Genomic DNA, 16,515 nt, shown 5'->3' with positions numbered 1-16,515 from the left:
ATTCCTGCCACAAAGACTGGAAAAAGTTGTAGAAAATGATGGACATATATATATATATATATATATATATATATATATATATATATATATATATATATATATATATTGTTGCAATGATCAGAAGAGGTACAAATACCCAATATAATGTTAAAAATATACGTTCTTGTATATGGCACATTTGAATGTAGTAAAACAAGATATTATATATTTAAATAATTTATTTTTAGCTTATTACATTAAACATTTACATAATATTGTACAAGAATATTAAGGACGGATTATGATAGGGCTTGACATTATTAACATTTACACTGATACAACAATATTCCTTAATTTAATTTAATAATCTTTCTTAAGTAAAAATGTATATACACCATCTAAACCATAAACTACCGTGTTGACAAAACACAACACAGTAGCGCTTGTCAGTACTCCGATCAAATGCATTTGAGGTTCGTAATACATCGCTTGAAATTTGTTCTTCTTGTCGACAATCAGCAACAGTGCCGCAACGAAATTAAGTACCGCAGCGATGATGGAAAACAGCGATATTGTTCTGAATGGTATCCTGTCTTTGATCAGTCGGCTAATGATGAAGACAGCGTTGATCACTAAGTAGCCAGAAAATGTCAAGAAAAGCAAGCCTACTTGTTCCAAGTGGTGTTTGGTAAAGTTTGCCGATTTACTGGCTGGTTGGTAGAATAAGCCCAAGCATAAGGCATTGATCGCCTAAAATGAAAGTCAGTTTTACAATAAGTCCATTAAATTATTCAAACCTGATATGGTTCAATTTTTATTAAATTTAACATTGAATTTAAAAAATGAAATAAAGACTTAAAACTAATGGTATGAACTTTAATTTTATGTATTAAATTTGACAATAGTTCGAAGACATATTTGACGATAATTTTACGTATTAAATTGATGGTTTTTGTTCCGTATCATGATAGTTTTTTTTGTTGTATTTTAAAGTATCATTTTTACCAACGTGGATTTATCTGGACTGGACCTACTATTTAACGTGGGCTTCGAACCACGGTCCTCGGCATTAAACCTACCGACTCTGGCAAATGACCAACTTTAGAGACCGTACCAGAAGATAGCCAGTCTTACCCAGATAGGTTACTGGCTTGACTGGGATGGTTATTCTTTGTCGAATTTTCCACTGTTGTCTATAAAGACATTTACAATTAGAGTCACAAATATAAAGTGCATCATCTATGCCCTAGCAGCATTCGAAACAGTAGGAGAACCGTCTTGTCGCCTTGATCACTGCGCCAACCAAGCCGCCCACTGTTACGGTTGTTTTAATATTATTAGGCTGTCATCTGATAGTGTTATTTCATGTTATCCATTAGTTTATTAATATTAAGTTATTATACGACTGCCGATTATATTCAGTTATCGAACAAAAACCATGCAATTTTATTAATTATATATATTATATAATTTTGTTTTACAATATTTCATAATACTAGTTTAACTGGTGTTTTAAGATGATCATCATCATTCCATAGCCAGGTCTCGAGGAGAATTTCAACTTTCCCACTAATACGTAGCTGTTGATGCACTTGAATATTCTGTTATGTTAATCACCAATTTTTAAATCTCTTTCTTTGATGTTACTTGTTTTATGATACACATATTTTTCTTCAAAACAAAAGGTCGTTCTCGACACACAAATCTGCGAGGAACTTTTCACCTTTCTTCCCACATTTATATACCATTGTATATGCGAGACTGAATTAGTTGCTCAACTGATTGTCACGCATTGCTGGTCACATCGTAAAAGAATGATTAGATTTCTAATAAAATCTTGGAAAGAAACATTTTCAATTGCTACTAAATAACTTAAATTTTTAATTTTAAAAAATAATTTTCAATTGATATTAATTAACGTCGGGCGCGGTTAGTACTTGGATGGGTGACCGCTTGGGAACCCCGCGTGTCGTTGTTTTTTTCTTTTTGAACAAAGTCGGTTATTAACAGCCTTAATGAGGGCTTGCATTTTTGTACTTTTTATTTTTTACAGTGGCAGTAAAGATTACAGAAAAGTAAAAAACGTAAAATTCCTCTAGTAAAACAAGCCGGACTAAATCCAAAATCCGCTATACATGCAGGAATGAAGATTAAAAGTGCATGCAACGACCATACCACGTCGGTCCACCAGTTCCCGTTCGATCACTGAAGTTAAGCGACGTCGGGCGCGGTTAGTACTTGGATGGGTGACCGCTTGGGAACCCCGCGTGTCGTTGTTTTTTTCTTTTTGAACAAAGTCGGTTATTAACAGCCTTAATGAGGGCTTGCATTTTTGTACTTTTTATTTTTTACAGTGGCAGTAAAGATTACAGAAAAGTAAAAAACGTAAAATTCCTCTAGTAAAACAAGTCGGACTAAATCCAAAATCCGCTATATATGCAAGAATTAAGATTAAAAGTGCATGCAACGACCATACCACGTCGGTCCACCAGTTCCCGTTCGATCACTGAAGTTAAGCGACGTCGGGCGCGGTTTTAGTACTTGGATGTGTGACCGCTTGGGAACCCCGCGTGTTGTTGTTCTTTTCTTTTTGAACAAAGTCGGTTATTAACAGCCTTAATGAGGGCTTGCATTTTTGTACTTTTTATTTTTTACAGTGGCAGTAAAGATTACAGAAACGTAAAAAACGTAAAATTCCTCTAGTAAAACAAGTCGGACTAAATCCAAAATCCGCTATATAAGCACGAATTAAGATAGAAAGTGCATGCAACGACCATACCACGTCGGTCCACCAGTTCCCGTTCGATCACTGAAGTTAAGCGACGTCGGGCGCGGTTAGTACTTGGATGGGTGACCGCTTGGGAACCCCGCGTGTCGTTTTTTTCTTTTTGAACATAGTCGGTTATTAACAGCCTTAATGAGGGCTTGCATTTTTGTTCTTTTTATTTTTTACAGTGGTAGTAAAGATTACAGAAACGTAAAAAACGTAAAATTCCTCTAGTAAAACAAGCCGGACTAAATCAAAAATTCGCTATATATGCAAGAATTAAGATTGAAAGTGCATGCAACGACCATACCACGTCGGTCCACCAGTTCCCGTTCGATCACTGAAGTTAAGCGACGTCGGGCGCGGTTAGTACTTGGATGGGTGACCGCTTGGGAACCCCGCGTGTCGTTGTTTTTTTCTTTTTGAACAAAGTCGGTTATTAACAGCCTTAATGAGGGCTTGCATTTTTGTACTTTTTATTTTTTACAGTGGTAGTAAAGATTACAGAAACGTAAAAAACGTAAAATTCCTCTAGTAAAACAAGCCGGACTAAATCCAAAATCCGGTATATAAGCAGGAATTAAGATTAAAAGTGCATGCAACGACCATACCACGTCGGTCCACCAGTTCCCGTTCGATCACTGAAGTTAAGCGACGTCGGGCGCGGTTAGTACTTGGATGGGTGACCGCTTGGGAACCCCGCGTGTCGTTGTTTTTTTCTTTTTGAACAAAGTCGGTTATTAACAGCCTTAATGAGGGCTTGCATTTTTGTACTTTTTATTTTTTACAGTGGTAGTAAAGATTACAGAAAAGTAAAAAACGTAAAATTCCTCTAGTAAAACAAGTCGGACTAAATCCAAAATCCGCTATATATACAAGAATTAAGATTAAAAGTGCATGCAACGACCATACCACGTCGGTCCACCAGTTCCCGTTCGATCACTGAAGTTAAGCGACGTCGGGCGCGGTTAGTACTTGGATGGGTGACCGCTTGGGAACCCCGCGTGTCGTTTTTTTCTTTTTGAACAAAGTCGGCGTTAATAAGGACTTGCTTTTTTGTATTTTTTATCTTTTACAGTGGTAGAAAAGATTACATAAAAGTAAAAAACGTAAAATTTATCTAATTAAACAAGTCGGACTAAATCCAAAAAGACGCCGTATAAGTATGAATTAAGCTTTAAAGTACATGCAACGACCATACCACGTCGGTCCACCAGTTCCCGTTAGATCACTGAAGTTAAGCGATGTCGGGCGCGGTTAGTACTTGGATGGGTGACCGCTTGGGAACCCCGCGTGTTGTTGTTTTTTTCTTTTTGAACAAAGTCGGTTATTAACAGCCTTAATGAGGGCTTGCATTTTTGTACTTTTTATTTTTTACAGTGGCAGTAAAGATTACAGAAAAGTAAAAAACGTAAAATTCCTCTAGTAAAACAAGCCGGACTAAATCCAAAATCCGCTATATATGCAGGAGTTAAGATTAAAAGTGCATGCAACGACCATACCACGTCGGTCCACCAGTTCCCGTTAGATCACTGAAGTTAAGCGACGTCGGGCCCGGTTAGTACTTGGAAGGGAGACCGCCTGGGAACCCCGCGTGTCGTTGTTTTTTTCTTTTTGAACAAAGTCGGTTATTAACAGCCTTAATGAGGGCTTGCATTTTTGTACTATTTATTTTTTACAGTGGTAGTAAAGATTACAGAAAAGTAAAAAACGTAAAATTCCTCTAGTAAAACAAGCCGGACTAAATCCAAAATCCGCTATACATGCAGGAATGAAGATTAAAAATGCATGCAACGACCATACCACGTCGGTCCACCAGTTCCCGTTCGATCACTGAAGTTAAGCGACGTCGGGCGCGGTTAGTACTTGGATGGGTGACCGCTTGGGAACCCCGCGTGTTGTTGTTTTTTTCTTTTTGAACAAAGTCGGTTATTAACAGCCTTAATGAGGGCTTGCATTTTTGTACTTTTTATTTTTTACAGTGGCAGTAAAGATTACAGAAAAGTAAAAAACGTAAAATTCCTCTAGTAAAACAAGCCGGACTAAATCCAAAATCCGCTATATAAGCACGAATTAAGATAGAAAGTATATGCAACGACCATACCACGTCGGTCCACCAGTTCCCGTTCGATCACTGAAGTTAAGCGACGTCGGGCGCGGTTAGTACTTGGATGGGTGACCGCTTGGGAACCCCGCGTGTCGTTTTTTTCTTTTTGAACAAAGTCGGCGTTAATAAGGACTTGCTTTTTTGTATTTTTTATCTTTTACAGTGGTAGAAAAGATTACAGAGAAGTAAAAAACGTAAAATTTATCTAATTAAACAAGTCGGACTAAATCCAAAAAGACGCCTTATAAATATGAATTAAGCTTGAAAGTACATGCAACGACCATACCACGTCGGTCCGCCAGTTCCCGTTCGATCACTGAAGTTAAGCGACGTCGGGCGCGGTTAGTACTTGGATGGGTGACCGCTTGGGAACCCCGCGTGTTGTTGTTTTTTTCTTTTTGAACAAAGTCGGTTATTAACAGCCTTAATGAGGGCTTGCATTTTTGTACTTTTTATTTTTTACAGTGGCAGTAAAGATTACAGAAAAGTAAAAAACGTAAAATTCCTCTAGTAAAACAAGCCGGACTAAATCCAAAATCCGCTATATATGCAGGAGTTAAGATTAAAAGTGCATGCAACGACCATACCACGTCGGTCCACCAGTTCCCGTTCGATCACTGAAGTTAAGCGACGTCGGGCGCGTTAGTACTTGGATGGGTGACCGCTTGGGAACCCCGCGTGTCGTTTTTTTCTTCATTTTGAACAAAGTCGGTTATTAACAGCCTTAATGAGGGCTTGCATTTTTGTTCTTTTTATTTTTTACAGTGGTAGTAAAGATTACAGAAAAGTAAAAAACGTAAAATTCCTCTAGTAAAACAAGCCGGACTAAATCCAAAATCCGCTATATAAGCACGAATTAAGATAGAAAGTATATGCAACGACCATACCACGTCGGTCCACCAGTTCCCGTTCGATCACTGAAGTTAAGCGACGTCGGGCGCGGTTAGTACTTGGATGGGTGACCGCTTGGGAACCCCGCGTGTCGTTGTTTTTTTCTTTTTGAACAAAGTCGGTTATTAACAGCCTTAATGAGGGCTTGCATTTTTGTACTTTTTATTTTTTACAGTGGCAGTAAAGATTACAGAAAAGTAAAAAACGTAAAATTCCTCTAGTAAAACAAGCCGGACTAAATCCAAAATCCGCTATACATGCAGGAATGAAGATTAAAAATGCATGCAACGACCATACCACGTCGGTCCACCAGTTCCCGTTCGATCACTGAAGTTAAGCGACGTCGGGCGCGGTTAGTACTTGGATGGGTGACCGCTTGGGAACCCCGCGTGTTGTTGTTTTTTTCTTTTTGAACAAAGTCGGTTATTAACAGCCTTAATGAGGGCTTGCATTTTTGTACTTTTTATTTTTTACAGTGGCAGTAAAGATTACAGAAAAGTAAAAAACGTAAAATTCCTCTAGTAAAACAAGCCGGACTAAATCCAAAATCCGCTATATAAGCACGAATTAAGATAGAAAGTATATGCAACGACCATACCACGTCGGTCCACCAGTTCCCGTTCGATCACTGAAGTTAAGCGACGTCGGGCGCGGTTAGTACTTGGATGGGTGACCGCTTGGGAACCCCGCGTGTCGTTGTTTTTTTCTTTTTGAACAAAGTCGGTTATTAACAGCCTTAATGAGGGCTTGCATTTTTGTACTTTTTATTTTTTACAGTGGTAGTAAAGATTACAGAAACGTAAAAAACGTAAAATTCCTCTAGTAAAACAAGTCGGACTAAATCCAAAATCCGCTATATAAGCACGAATTAAGATAGAAAGTGCATGCAACGACCATACCACGTCGGTCCACCAGTTCCCGTTCGATCACTGAAGTTAAGCGACGTCGGGCGCGGTTAGTACTTGGATGGGTGACCGCTTGGGAACCCCGCGTGTCGTTGTTTTTTTCTTTTTGAACAAAGTCGGTTATTAACAGCCTTAATGAGGGCTTGCATTTTTGTACTTTTTATTTTTTACAGTGGTAGTAAAGATTACAGAAACGTAAAAAACGTAAAATTCCTCTAGTAAAACAAGTCGGACTAAATCCAAAATCCGCTATATAAGCACGAATTAAGATAGAAAGTGCATGTAACGACCATACTACGTCGGTCTACTAGTTCGCGTTCGATCACTGAAGTTAAGCGACGTCGGTCGCGGTTAGTACTTTGATGGGTGACCGCTTGGGAACCCCGCGTGTCGTTGTTTTTTCTTTTTGAACAAAGTCGGTTATTAATTGCCTTAATAAGGGCTTGCTTTATTGTACTTTCTATTTTTTACAGAGGTAGTAAATATTACAGAAAAGTAAAAAACGTAAAATTCCTCTAGTAGAACAAGTCGGACTAAATCCAGACACCCGCTATATAAGGATGAATTAAGGTTGAAAGACGAGAATATCCGAGCAGGTTATGCGACGTCGGACTATATATATAATCGAAGTATAAGCAGATAATATATACTGTAAGTGACGGATGAGATTGTGTGGAAACTATGTCAATACAAATGTTCTTCGATCCAAAAGCGGATGGAAGCCTTGAGTACTACTGCTACATATGAGATTCCAATATCCAAGTTTCTGAACCATAAATATAAAATTGTCTAATGAGGCGGATTTAATAATATTTTTTCTCTTCCACCTACAATTTTAAACAAGCAAGAACTCCTCCAGCATGGTCTATTTGACTTATTACTTCAGCAGTAAAGGCCACTTCCTTCTGCAGTAGTACTGACCCCAGATACATGAACTCCTTCAGTTGCTCCATCTGGATGCCGTTGAGATTTTCAAAAGCAGCCGATTCATCATTTGTCAATATTTTCGTCTCCTCCAATCATTCTCTAACCATATGGCTCTCCAATGCGATCCATCTGTATCAACGTTTATAGCTCTATCATCGACGAAAGTCAAATCGCTCAAATAATTTGTATCACCATAGAGAACGCCATGTCTGTTTTAAAAAACCTTCGCCTTGTTGTATTCATTATTATGTTGAAAAGTTGAGCAGAGATGTCATCTCCTTGACGAACACCGGCTCGGATCTCAGATTAAATTGACAAATTCTTTTGCATGCGCACGCATCTGATTGAACAATTGAAAGATAGCTGAAGAAGTTGTTTGTTGTTTATAATTAAGAAGTAGAAGGCTGGAAGCATTATATACCTTATATTTTATTTATTGAAGACAGAGAGAGATTTTAATGTCAGAATCGAATAAAGGGTTTGTGTTATGGCTCGGTGAATGGAGGTTAAATGAAATGAAACAGTTATAGTTTACATGGTGTGACCGTTATATATTGATGTAATATAAAATGTGGAAATAACAAATTATCGTGTACTATTTGGCGCTGCTGGCACCCCGCCCGTGTTCAGCATCTTGTGTTATATTTCTGGATTCGACATGCCTCAGGATCGCTACAATGTGTTTCTTTATTTGTTAAAAATTTGTAGATTTAGACCACAAATTATCATTTTGGTCAATTATTTTAATTATATCAAGTTTATTATTTTATTATCAAGTTGAGATGATAGTCTATTTTACACAGCTATTAGGTAATAATAAATTATAATTAAAGAAAGTTATAATATTAACATATATAGCAATAGAAAGCTTTGTGTAATATAACTTCTTTCTTAACTTCGTTTTTTCTAAAAATACTTCGATGTTCTCATCTCTGTGACGTTTTAAAGTACACTGTGCATTCAGTTCTTAAAGGTAGCTAAATCTGGTGAATAGAGTGGTATTATTCTTAATTCTGTATTAATAGGTGCGTTATTTCGATTAACATATGATTTTTTTTTCCTAGAAACTTGATATTTTCTTATTTTGTTTTGTCAGTCAAGCGCCGATTTACACCACGTTTTAACCTCCCATTGTGTTTGTATTTTATAAAAACAATGTAAATGCAGTAAATATTACTCACCAATTCTATTATTCTTGCGATTAGTTGCCATTCGTCCCTTATTTTGGTGACCAGATTTTTTTTCGGCTGTTCCTTGACATCGTCTGTTTCTCTTTCGGAATCTTCCTTGTTTATGTTGTTCGGTAAGTTATCTTTATTAATGACTTGTTTGGACGGATGCTCCTCGATTTTTCTTAATTCCGACGACATCCTGAGTTTCTTTGGAACGTCGTAAAAGGATTCTCTGTTCGCCACCTTGACGGTTGATTTTTACTCTGCACATACAAAATATTGAAAGATATTAACATTATGGTAAGTCATTTCATTTATACAGATTATTTAATCGAGAATATATACAACGTTATATACAACGTTTATAGAATATATACTACCATTTTGATCTTCAATTTCTTCAAAAATCTTCAATTTCATCCGACAGCCTTAGGATTGCATTACTGTACTCAACTCGTTGATCAGTATCTCTCGGTAGCAATTTTTGGACTAATTGAATTTTGTACGGAACATTTTCAAATCAGTTTTCAAAATTCGTCTTAAACTGCGTGCAGAAATGTGTAACTGGGAACTATGTCTCCGAAATGATGTTTCTGTAGGCGCTGCAACACTATCGCCCATCAGAGCTACATTTTTAGCGTTACGGGACGTCCGTTGTCTTCGAGAAAGGGGCCTGTCTGCTGTCGTGCCGTGCTGTCGAGAATTCGCATGTAAACGATAAATTGTGGTTTTGTGGGGTACTGCACGATTAGGATATTTTTGACGCAATTTCCGCTGGGTGGCAGCAATGGAACGATTATTGTTAGTAAATATTGTCACTATTTCTGCTCGTTCTTGTGGTGTATATTTATTCATAATAAAATTTGGACGTCTACACAACACAATGGTTAAAGTAAAATTGAGCTACACGTCACAAAATGGTAGCGGGAATTTTGATCCACTGGTTATTTTACTCTTATATTATGTGCTTACGTTAATTTTGTTGAGTTATATTTGATGGTGAAAATGTGAAATATCTATGAAAACAACTATTAAACAATCTAACTATTAGATTTTATAGTTTTATTATACCACTACATGAAATAACAGTTTTCTGTTTAATTTTATTGAGTTATTCAGTGTATCTGTTGTCAAAAACATAACAAACACTTTTAGAAACTTGTCATCAGCTCTGTCACATGGCAATTATCGGTTTTGATTTTAAAGTTTCAAGATTTTTTTGAAGTGGTGATTTCGATGTCATGACAGAGAGCGACCTGAGTGACCAATAACATTCGAAGACAATGTATTGGAAAATGTATTAGTTTTTATACCGTTTGATACTTATTGTCCCAATAAAATAGGCTGTAGCCCTGCAAACATACAATAAGTGATAATTAGGCATGAATATTCAAGAATTAACAAAAGAATTCTTTCCAATAAAACAGTCAATGCACGTCATCAATATTTATAATGCAACGTTTCCGTGCCAAATTTAAGTTTTCGTTTGTTATGACTCTGAAAACAAACTACTGTAGTGATTAGTATAGTAAGTATTAGTGAAAGTTGTAACAAGTATAAGTGAGACGGAGATGTATATTGAGATGTATCGGAGATAATATTGGAAAAGAAAAGGAAATAGGTATTTTTTGGATTCTAGTATGGTCCAAAGATCGGTTTAATTCCTAATGATGTAAAATTAATTTTATATTTAATATAGTTGATAATTTTAGAAGTTGATTGATTGTAAAAAAATGATACAATGAGCCCCATATACTTTTATCGTACTTTCATAATGAATATTTATCAACTATTTAACTATCGCACTCTTTTTAAATGAAATAATAATTTTAGTTATCCTTAGTTACAAATACTTTCAAATTATAAAGCTAGTCAGTATAAACCTATTAACGATTGTTGCAATCAACTAAACTCGTGAAAAACAGTCCAATTGTGATTAGTTACGATTGAAATAGTCGATAATAAAAAATAGTCAATTACTATACAGTCGAGAGTCTTTTTAGTCGATATTTTCCAACGCTAATCTTAAACAATATAACATAAAGGCCAGAAAAAGCAATATTGGAAGATAAAGACAAATATATAATTAAGTAACACCGAGATTTAGGAAATGGCAAGGAGATTGAGACTGAATACACCATTAATTCCGGAATACCACCAAAAATATAAAACGATCATGTTTTCACGGACGATTTAGAAGAGGCCTAGGTAGAAAAAACAAAAACCTTCAAACCAAATGAAAATAAATTTCGATTCAACTAGTTACGCCAAAAGAAGTTATATAACGTTGACATCAACCTAAAGAACGTATCAGCTTATGATTTAATAACTGTAAAAGTGCTGCAAAATATAACAAAAAGGGCATTCGGACTAAAACGTCCCAGATATTTGAAATATGGTTGTAATTATTATGATCCCAAAACTAGGAAAACCACTAAATGATTAAAAAATCTTAATTAATACATGATAATTATTACTATAAATGCTAAGTAAGAAACGAGACGACTGGTTGAACAGCTATACAAAACGACACTGAAGGTAAAAACGGACCAACCCGCCTCACTCGTTCACATTCCGTCAGGATAACTTATAGTTATTGTAAAATTATGTTTGAGTATCGCCTGTATCTTCGTCCACCATTTTATCTTTTCAGATCTTTGAAATGGTACTGTTTCACCCGAAATTTCCATGGTACCCCTCTACGGAATGGTTCCAACAGCCTACGGCTAAGAAATTGTGATACTGCAATCCGTCTTTGATGGCCTTATACCTTAAACTGTGATCCTAGTAATCCACAGATTAGGGGTGTTTTTCAAAGATCTGAATATTTCTTCCTTGGAATAGTTTATGGCTAGAAGTCGTTGGGCATTTTCAATCCACCTTTTGTGACCTTAGGTTTCAGCTGCGGTACTTTTGTCCGAAATCCACTTAAGTACACCAAGAAACGCTTCGAGAAACTGCGTAACGTTTGCCAATCTAACGTCAACATGTCTTCCTTTCTTGATAATTAATTTGATGAAAAGAGAACAGCTATATGATCTAGCCGGAATTCTACCGACTGCATCAGTTATAATGTATGAAAGGGATTAGAAAACCAAAACTATTTATAGCGATTTTGTGGCATGTTGAATATTACATCGTGGAATAACGGTCTACAAAATACCCAGAAATATAATCCCTGATGTTGAACAAGGGCGGGGTGCCAGCAGCGTCAACTAGAACACGATAACTAATATCTGGCAACCCCCAGACGTTTTTCTGGGAGATTATTGAAAGGTTCATTCATTCACTCAGTGACCATATTTCAGATCAGACGTGCCACCATCTACTGCCCAAGCCTCGTCTACAAGTAAGCGCCGATACCTTTTATCACTTGTATTTTCGACATTTTTATTATATCAATAAATAACGGTCACATCATGTAAACACCACTGTTTCATTTCGTTTAACCTCCATTCACCGAACCATATAAACATATCCTAAAAATTGGCAGCTTGGTGGCGTAGTGGTAAAGGCGAGAGGACGGTCCTCCTACTATTGCGATAGCCACGGATTCGAATTCCACTGAGGTATGATCGTAAATTTATGTTTGTGATTGTTTAAAATTTGTGGTTGTCCTAGGCAAGAGTGTAAAATCCGACAAGGAAAATGGTCCTAGTGACGCCAGTAACCAGGCTGGGTAAGACCGGATGTCTTCTGGGATGATTTCTAAAGTTAATCACTGGCCAGTCGGTAGGCTTATTGCTGAGGACCGTGGTTCGCAGCCCATGTTAAAACTGTAGGTCCAGTCCAAGTAAACCCATAGTTGGTAAAAGGAGACTTTAAAATATACTTAAAAAAATATCCTAAAAATTAATTTACTTCAAAATATTACATAACTCAAGCCAGTGTAACTCATGTAACGCGAATAGAATAAAAGAAGAAGACCTGAATATGATGCGAAAAAAACCCGGAATATTGCTAGTAACAAAGAGTAACAATAAAAAATACTTAAAAACACATTTTTAAATGTTTAGAAAACTAAAATATAAAAACTAAATATTTTTTTTACAAATTAATAGTAAAACTGAATTGGCCTACCTTCTGAAATAGATAAAAATTATCCACCTTCTTTTCTATAAACAACACCTTTTCAACGACCAGACGAACTGGTATTCGGACAATACTAACGAATAGATTTTGAAACTCGTACCTTCCGAGGTCCCCCTTAATTAAAAGGAATTAACCCCCGATGACCCCGATCTTAATCGGGAATGTGTCCAACCCACAGGATTTAGTCATTCATTTGTCGCGTTCAGGTTTAAAAATTAACGACGGTGATGAATAGGAAGAATTTTTTACGGGTTCGGTAATTGCCGTTTTCTAAATATGTGTAATTGTGGCTAATTGATGATGTCTCTGTCACGACAACGTGAGTTTTTTTTGTATAATTTGGCCTAATTGACCCATTCATTCATATTTATTTATTCGGTGTTAACCGTATTGTCATATATATTGCAATAAGTTTGGAAAGTTAAGTTCACTTTAGCAGAATAGACTAACAGATTGCCAAATCAAAAGTGAATCATTGGTTAGACTTTTTTTGAGTTTGATTATGGAAATGGTAACAGTGTTATAGTGATACCTTATGATGACGCAATATACCACCCCAGCTGCGTAACTATCGATTGTAATGCAACCCAGAATGAAGGCCTATTTAAATTTTAAGAATGTCTAACTATATTATTAGGAGAGTGAATTAAGAATCACTGTTACTCCATCGATCCATAAACAACTGATATAACAGGTCAAGATGATACACTGATTATAGCGACCCTCCAACTTTTCGATATCATTTTTGTAGTATGATTTGTCCTTTGCTTCAAAATAGGCCTCAGTTTCGGCGACCACCTCTTCATTCGACGAAAATTTCTTCCCAACAAGCATTCTTTTGAGATGTGAGAACACGAAATAATCGCTGGGGCCAGTTCTGGAGAATACGAGGAAGCAATTCCAAGCCCAATTTATGAATTTTTGCCATCGTTTTCACTGACTTGTGACACAGTGCATTGTCTTGGTGAAACACCACATTCTTTTTCTTCAAATGCGGCAGTTTTTCGGCGATTTCGTCCTTCAAACGGTCCAATAACTCTATGTAATAGTCGTTGTTTATGGTCCTTCCTTTTTCAAGGTAGTCAATGAAAATTATTCAATGCGCATCCCAAAATACAGACGCCATAACCCTGCCAGCCGACTGTTGTGTTTTCCCACGCTTTGGAGGGGGTTCATTGTATGCAGTCCAGTCGGACAACTGTCGATTGGACTTCGCTGTGAACTAATGGAGCTATGTTTCATCCATTGTCACATATCGACGCAAAAACTCGGGTTTATTACGCTTGACCATCTTCAAACACTGCTGTCATTAACTCGTTGTTGTTTTTGGTCAAAAGTGAGCTCGCGAGTCACCCACTTTGCACAGAGCTTTATCATACCCAAATATTAGTGAATAATATGATATGCACGTTCAGTTGATATCTTTTGAGTGTCTGCTATTTCACTCACTTTCAATTTACGGTCATTTAAAATGATTTTATGGATTTTTTAAATGTTCGTCGGTAATAACCTATATTGGGCGTCCACTGCATTCACCGTCTTTGGTGCTCATTTCACCACGTCTAAACTTAGCATACCAATCCTTGATGGTTGATTTTGCTGGGGCAGTGTCCGGAAACTCGGCATCAAGCCAAGTTTTTGCTTCAACTGTATTTTTTTCCTTCAAAAAGCAATATTTTATCAACACGCGAAATTACTTTTTTTCCATTTTTTTCACAATAACAAAAGTTGCTTCACTCAAAATACTATAATTCACAATCTAATGATCTGACAGCTGTCAAATTTATACACGCATCTTTTGAGGGTTAGGGCTAACTAGAAAACATATAGATTTAATTCTAGTAGCGCCATCTATGTGTCAGGCCAGGGACGTTTCAATTGACCTCTTACAAGGGTAAAGCTAAAGTTATGTGCAAGTTGCATGTTGGTAGAATGCGAATAAAAGAAATAGAAAAATCGGACAAAAAGTAGTTTAAAGTTTCCGCGAATTTTCATAAGGATCTAGCCGTGTTCACTAAAATCCTTCCGTAGTTAATTACTGCGTTAACATAAAAAAGCTAATATCTTTGTTTTTTACCTTGTCCATAATTAAAATTATTATTAATATTTGGTCATAAAGGAGACAGACAACATAATATAAACAACTATAGTGTATCCAAATTAGCAGTAAACATACGTCATAAAGATGTTTAACGTATTGCCTGCCGAAATTTGTTTTAGAATGAGACAATATTTTGCTTTTCATTTCATTCCAGTTAAAAAAAGATACAATTCTGTCTGATACGTTCGAACACGTAAACGAATGAGCTTGCAAAAGTCGTTCGGTTGTCAGATTTCTGCGAAATTTTTCAAAATATCAATTATAATAACTACAGGTTTTAAACCGGTAAACGCTGTTTTAACACCTTGCTTGTTTTGATAGTTACTATGATACTTACTCTGATTGAAAATACCGAAGTCTTTAAATAGTCAGAAACAGATTGTGTCTCTAACCAGTTACTTTGCATATGAATGAGATAATGGAAGTCCCCTCTTGCTAGTAAAATTCGTTAGACAGGTAAAAAATTTTACTGTTAAATAAGTACAACGATTTTTATTGAAAGTTTTTTTTAGAGTGAATATTAGCATGGGAACGGTCATTAAAATATTACGAAAAATGAAAAATATAATCTTGGATTCACCGAAAAAAAAAGTTCCTCATATGAAGCGGGTGACGAATCAATGATGTTAGCTCTATCAGAGATTAGGTATATAAAATTTAGAAAAACACTGATTAGTTTTTTCAATATTAATATAATTTAATACAATTATTTCAGAGGAAACTATATGGAAAGTATCCATAAATAGCTTAAAATTTTGAGATATGTATTCGTATTCGTATTCTGTGAAGTAATTTAGGATTTAAATGGTGTAAAGATAGCCCACGAATAGGTCTAATGGAACTTCCAAACTTTGCCTTAAAAGAATACAATTTTTAAAAGAATATAATAAAATCAAGGAAGACTTATTTTAATTTGTGCATTTTGATGAGACATAGATATTTCAGAATAGGACATTGGGCCACTCATGGCAACGTGATTGTAAAAGTATTGAGGCATTTTTGACACGTTAAGTTGATAGAAAAAGTATCTATTGGAATCGCAATTAATTTATTGTTAATCATAATTATTATAGATAATATATTGCAGATATATTGTTCTTATTCTTCGTAGATTTCTTAAGTTGGAATGGTTAATAGTCATTTGGTTCGGATGAATTTTACTAGATACATTAAAAAAGAGTTAAAGAATTAAACTTTATGATTGTGGGATTATGATTCAATGCTGACAATTTCCATGACGGGGTGATGAGAGTGGAAAGAACTGAAGGTGTGCATATAATTAATATATTATATATTGTAAGATGTTATATTATAGAATGTGAACGATTTGTGTGCATAGTTTTGTGTAATTGTTCAGAAGTATATATGAGCATTAGGTTAGAATGTACGAGGGTAGGATGAATTGTAACTGTTTTATAGATATTGTAAATGCATTAGGGAACATTCAATGATTAAGTTTATTAAGAATGGTGTACACAGGCAGTAATAGAAGGAACAAAAAAATCAGTGATATCAAAATGACTTGACAAGGAAATATACCATCGAAGGAAACAATAATTAAACGTTAAAGGATA

At 35.9% G+C, this 16,515-nt stretch overlaps 1 protein-coding gene, 1 long non-coding RNA gene, 13 other non-coding genes and 4 pseudogenes across 15 annotated transcripts; 18 read left to right on the top strand and 1 right to left on the bottom strand.

Annotated features, from left to right (window-relative positions):
• Positions 1-200: 200 nt before the first annotated feature.
• LOC143195875 (uncharacterized) lies at positions 201-12,947 on the bottom strand. Its single transcript, XM_076403378.1, has 3 exons — positions 12,829-12,947; positions 8,758-9,011; positions 201-729 (listed from the first exon to the last, which is right to left on the bottom strand). The coding sequence occupies exons 2-3, from the start codon at positions 8,944-8,946 to the stop codon at positions 340-342; spliced, it is 579 nt and encodes a 192-aa protein (XP_076259493.1). The 5' UTR covers positions 8,947-9,011; positions 12,829-12,947; the 3' UTR covers positions 201-339.
• LOC143189180 (5S ribosomal RNA) lies at positions 2,141-2,258 on the top strand. Its single transcript, XR_013003658.1, has one exon. It is a non-coding gene; the product is annotated as a 5S ribosomal RNA (ribosomal RNA).
• On the top strand, positions 2,442-2,561 carry LOC143189347 (uncharacterized; annotated as a pseudogene).
• On the top strand, positions 2,745-2,862 carry LOC143189312 (5S ribosomal RNA). The gene has a single exon (XR_013003785.1). It is a non-coding gene; the product is annotated as a 5S ribosomal RNA (ribosomal RNA).
• LOC143189168 (5S ribosomal RNA) lies at positions 3,043-3,160 on the top strand. The gene has a single exon (XR_013003647.1). It is a non-coding gene; the product is annotated as a 5S ribosomal RNA (ribosomal RNA).
• Positions 3,344-3,461, top strand: LOC143189157 (5S ribosomal RNA). The gene has a single exon (XR_013003636.1). It is a non-coding gene; the product is annotated as a 5S ribosomal RNA (ribosomal RNA).
• On the top strand, positions 3,645-3,762 carry LOC143189311 (5S ribosomal RNA). Its single transcript, XR_013003784.1, has one exon. It is a non-coding gene; the product is annotated as a 5S ribosomal RNA (ribosomal RNA).
• On the top strand, positions 3,934-4,051 carry LOC143189309 (5S ribosomal RNA). Its single transcript, XR_013003782.1, has one exon. It is a non-coding gene; the product is annotated as a 5S ribosomal RNA (ribosomal RNA).
• LOC143189345 (uncharacterized) lies at positions 4,235-4,352 on the top strand (annotated as a pseudogene).
• Positions 4,536-4,653, top strand: LOC143189303 (5S ribosomal RNA). Its single transcript, XR_013003776.1, has one exon. It is a non-coding gene; the product is annotated as a 5S ribosomal RNA (ribosomal RNA).
• Positions 4,837-4,954, top strand: LOC143189310 (5S ribosomal RNA). Its single transcript, XR_013003783.1, has one exon. It is a non-coding gene; the product is annotated as a 5S ribosomal RNA (ribosomal RNA).
• LOC143189306 (5S ribosomal RNA) lies at positions 5,126-5,243 on the top strand. The gene has a single exon (XR_013003779.1). It is a non-coding gene; the product is annotated as a 5S ribosomal RNA (ribosomal RNA).
• Positions 5,427-5,543, top strand: LOC143189346 (uncharacterized; annotated as a pseudogene).
• On the top strand, positions 5,727-5,844 carry LOC143189608 (5S ribosomal RNA). The gene has a single exon (XR_013004042.1). It is a non-coding gene; the product is annotated as a 5S ribosomal RNA (ribosomal RNA).
• LOC143189302 (5S ribosomal RNA) lies at positions 6,028-6,145 on the top strand. The gene has a single exon (XR_013003775.1). It is a non-coding gene; the product is annotated as a 5S ribosomal RNA (ribosomal RNA).
• On the top strand, positions 6,329-6,446 carry LOC143189489 (5S ribosomal RNA). Its single transcript, XR_013003931.1, has one exon. It is a non-coding gene; the product is annotated as a 5S ribosomal RNA (ribosomal RNA).
• On the top strand, positions 6,630-6,747 carry LOC143189375 (5S ribosomal RNA). The gene has a single exon (XR_013003834.1). It is a non-coding gene; the product is annotated as a 5S ribosomal RNA (ribosomal RNA).
• LOC143189348 (uncharacterized) lies at positions 6,931-7,048 on the top strand (annotated as a pseudogene).
• Positions 12,948-15,239: 2,292 nt separating the features above from the next.
• On the top strand, positions 15,240-15,706 carry LOC143189914 (uncharacterized). The gene is made up of 3 exons (XR_013004110.1): positions 15,240-15,397; positions 15,454-15,587; positions 15,657-15,706. It is a non-coding gene; the product is annotated as an uncharacterized LOC143189914 (long non-coding RNA).
• Positions 15,707-16,515: the final 809 nt, after the last annotated feature.

Source organism: Rhynchophorus ferrugineus, unplaced genomic scaffold, assembly GCF_030347505.1.
Source record: "Rhynchophorus ferrugineus isolate W39M unplaced genomic scaffold, kcgeb_rfMv2 rfM1, whole genome shotgun sequence".
Lineage (NCBI taxonomy): Eukaryota > Metazoa > Arthropoda > Insecta > Coleoptera > Curculionidae > Rhynchophorus > Rhynchophorus ferrugineus.
The sequence above is the reverse complement of the archived record's forward strand: the minus strand, read 5'-3'. Positions and strand labels throughout refer to the sequence as shown.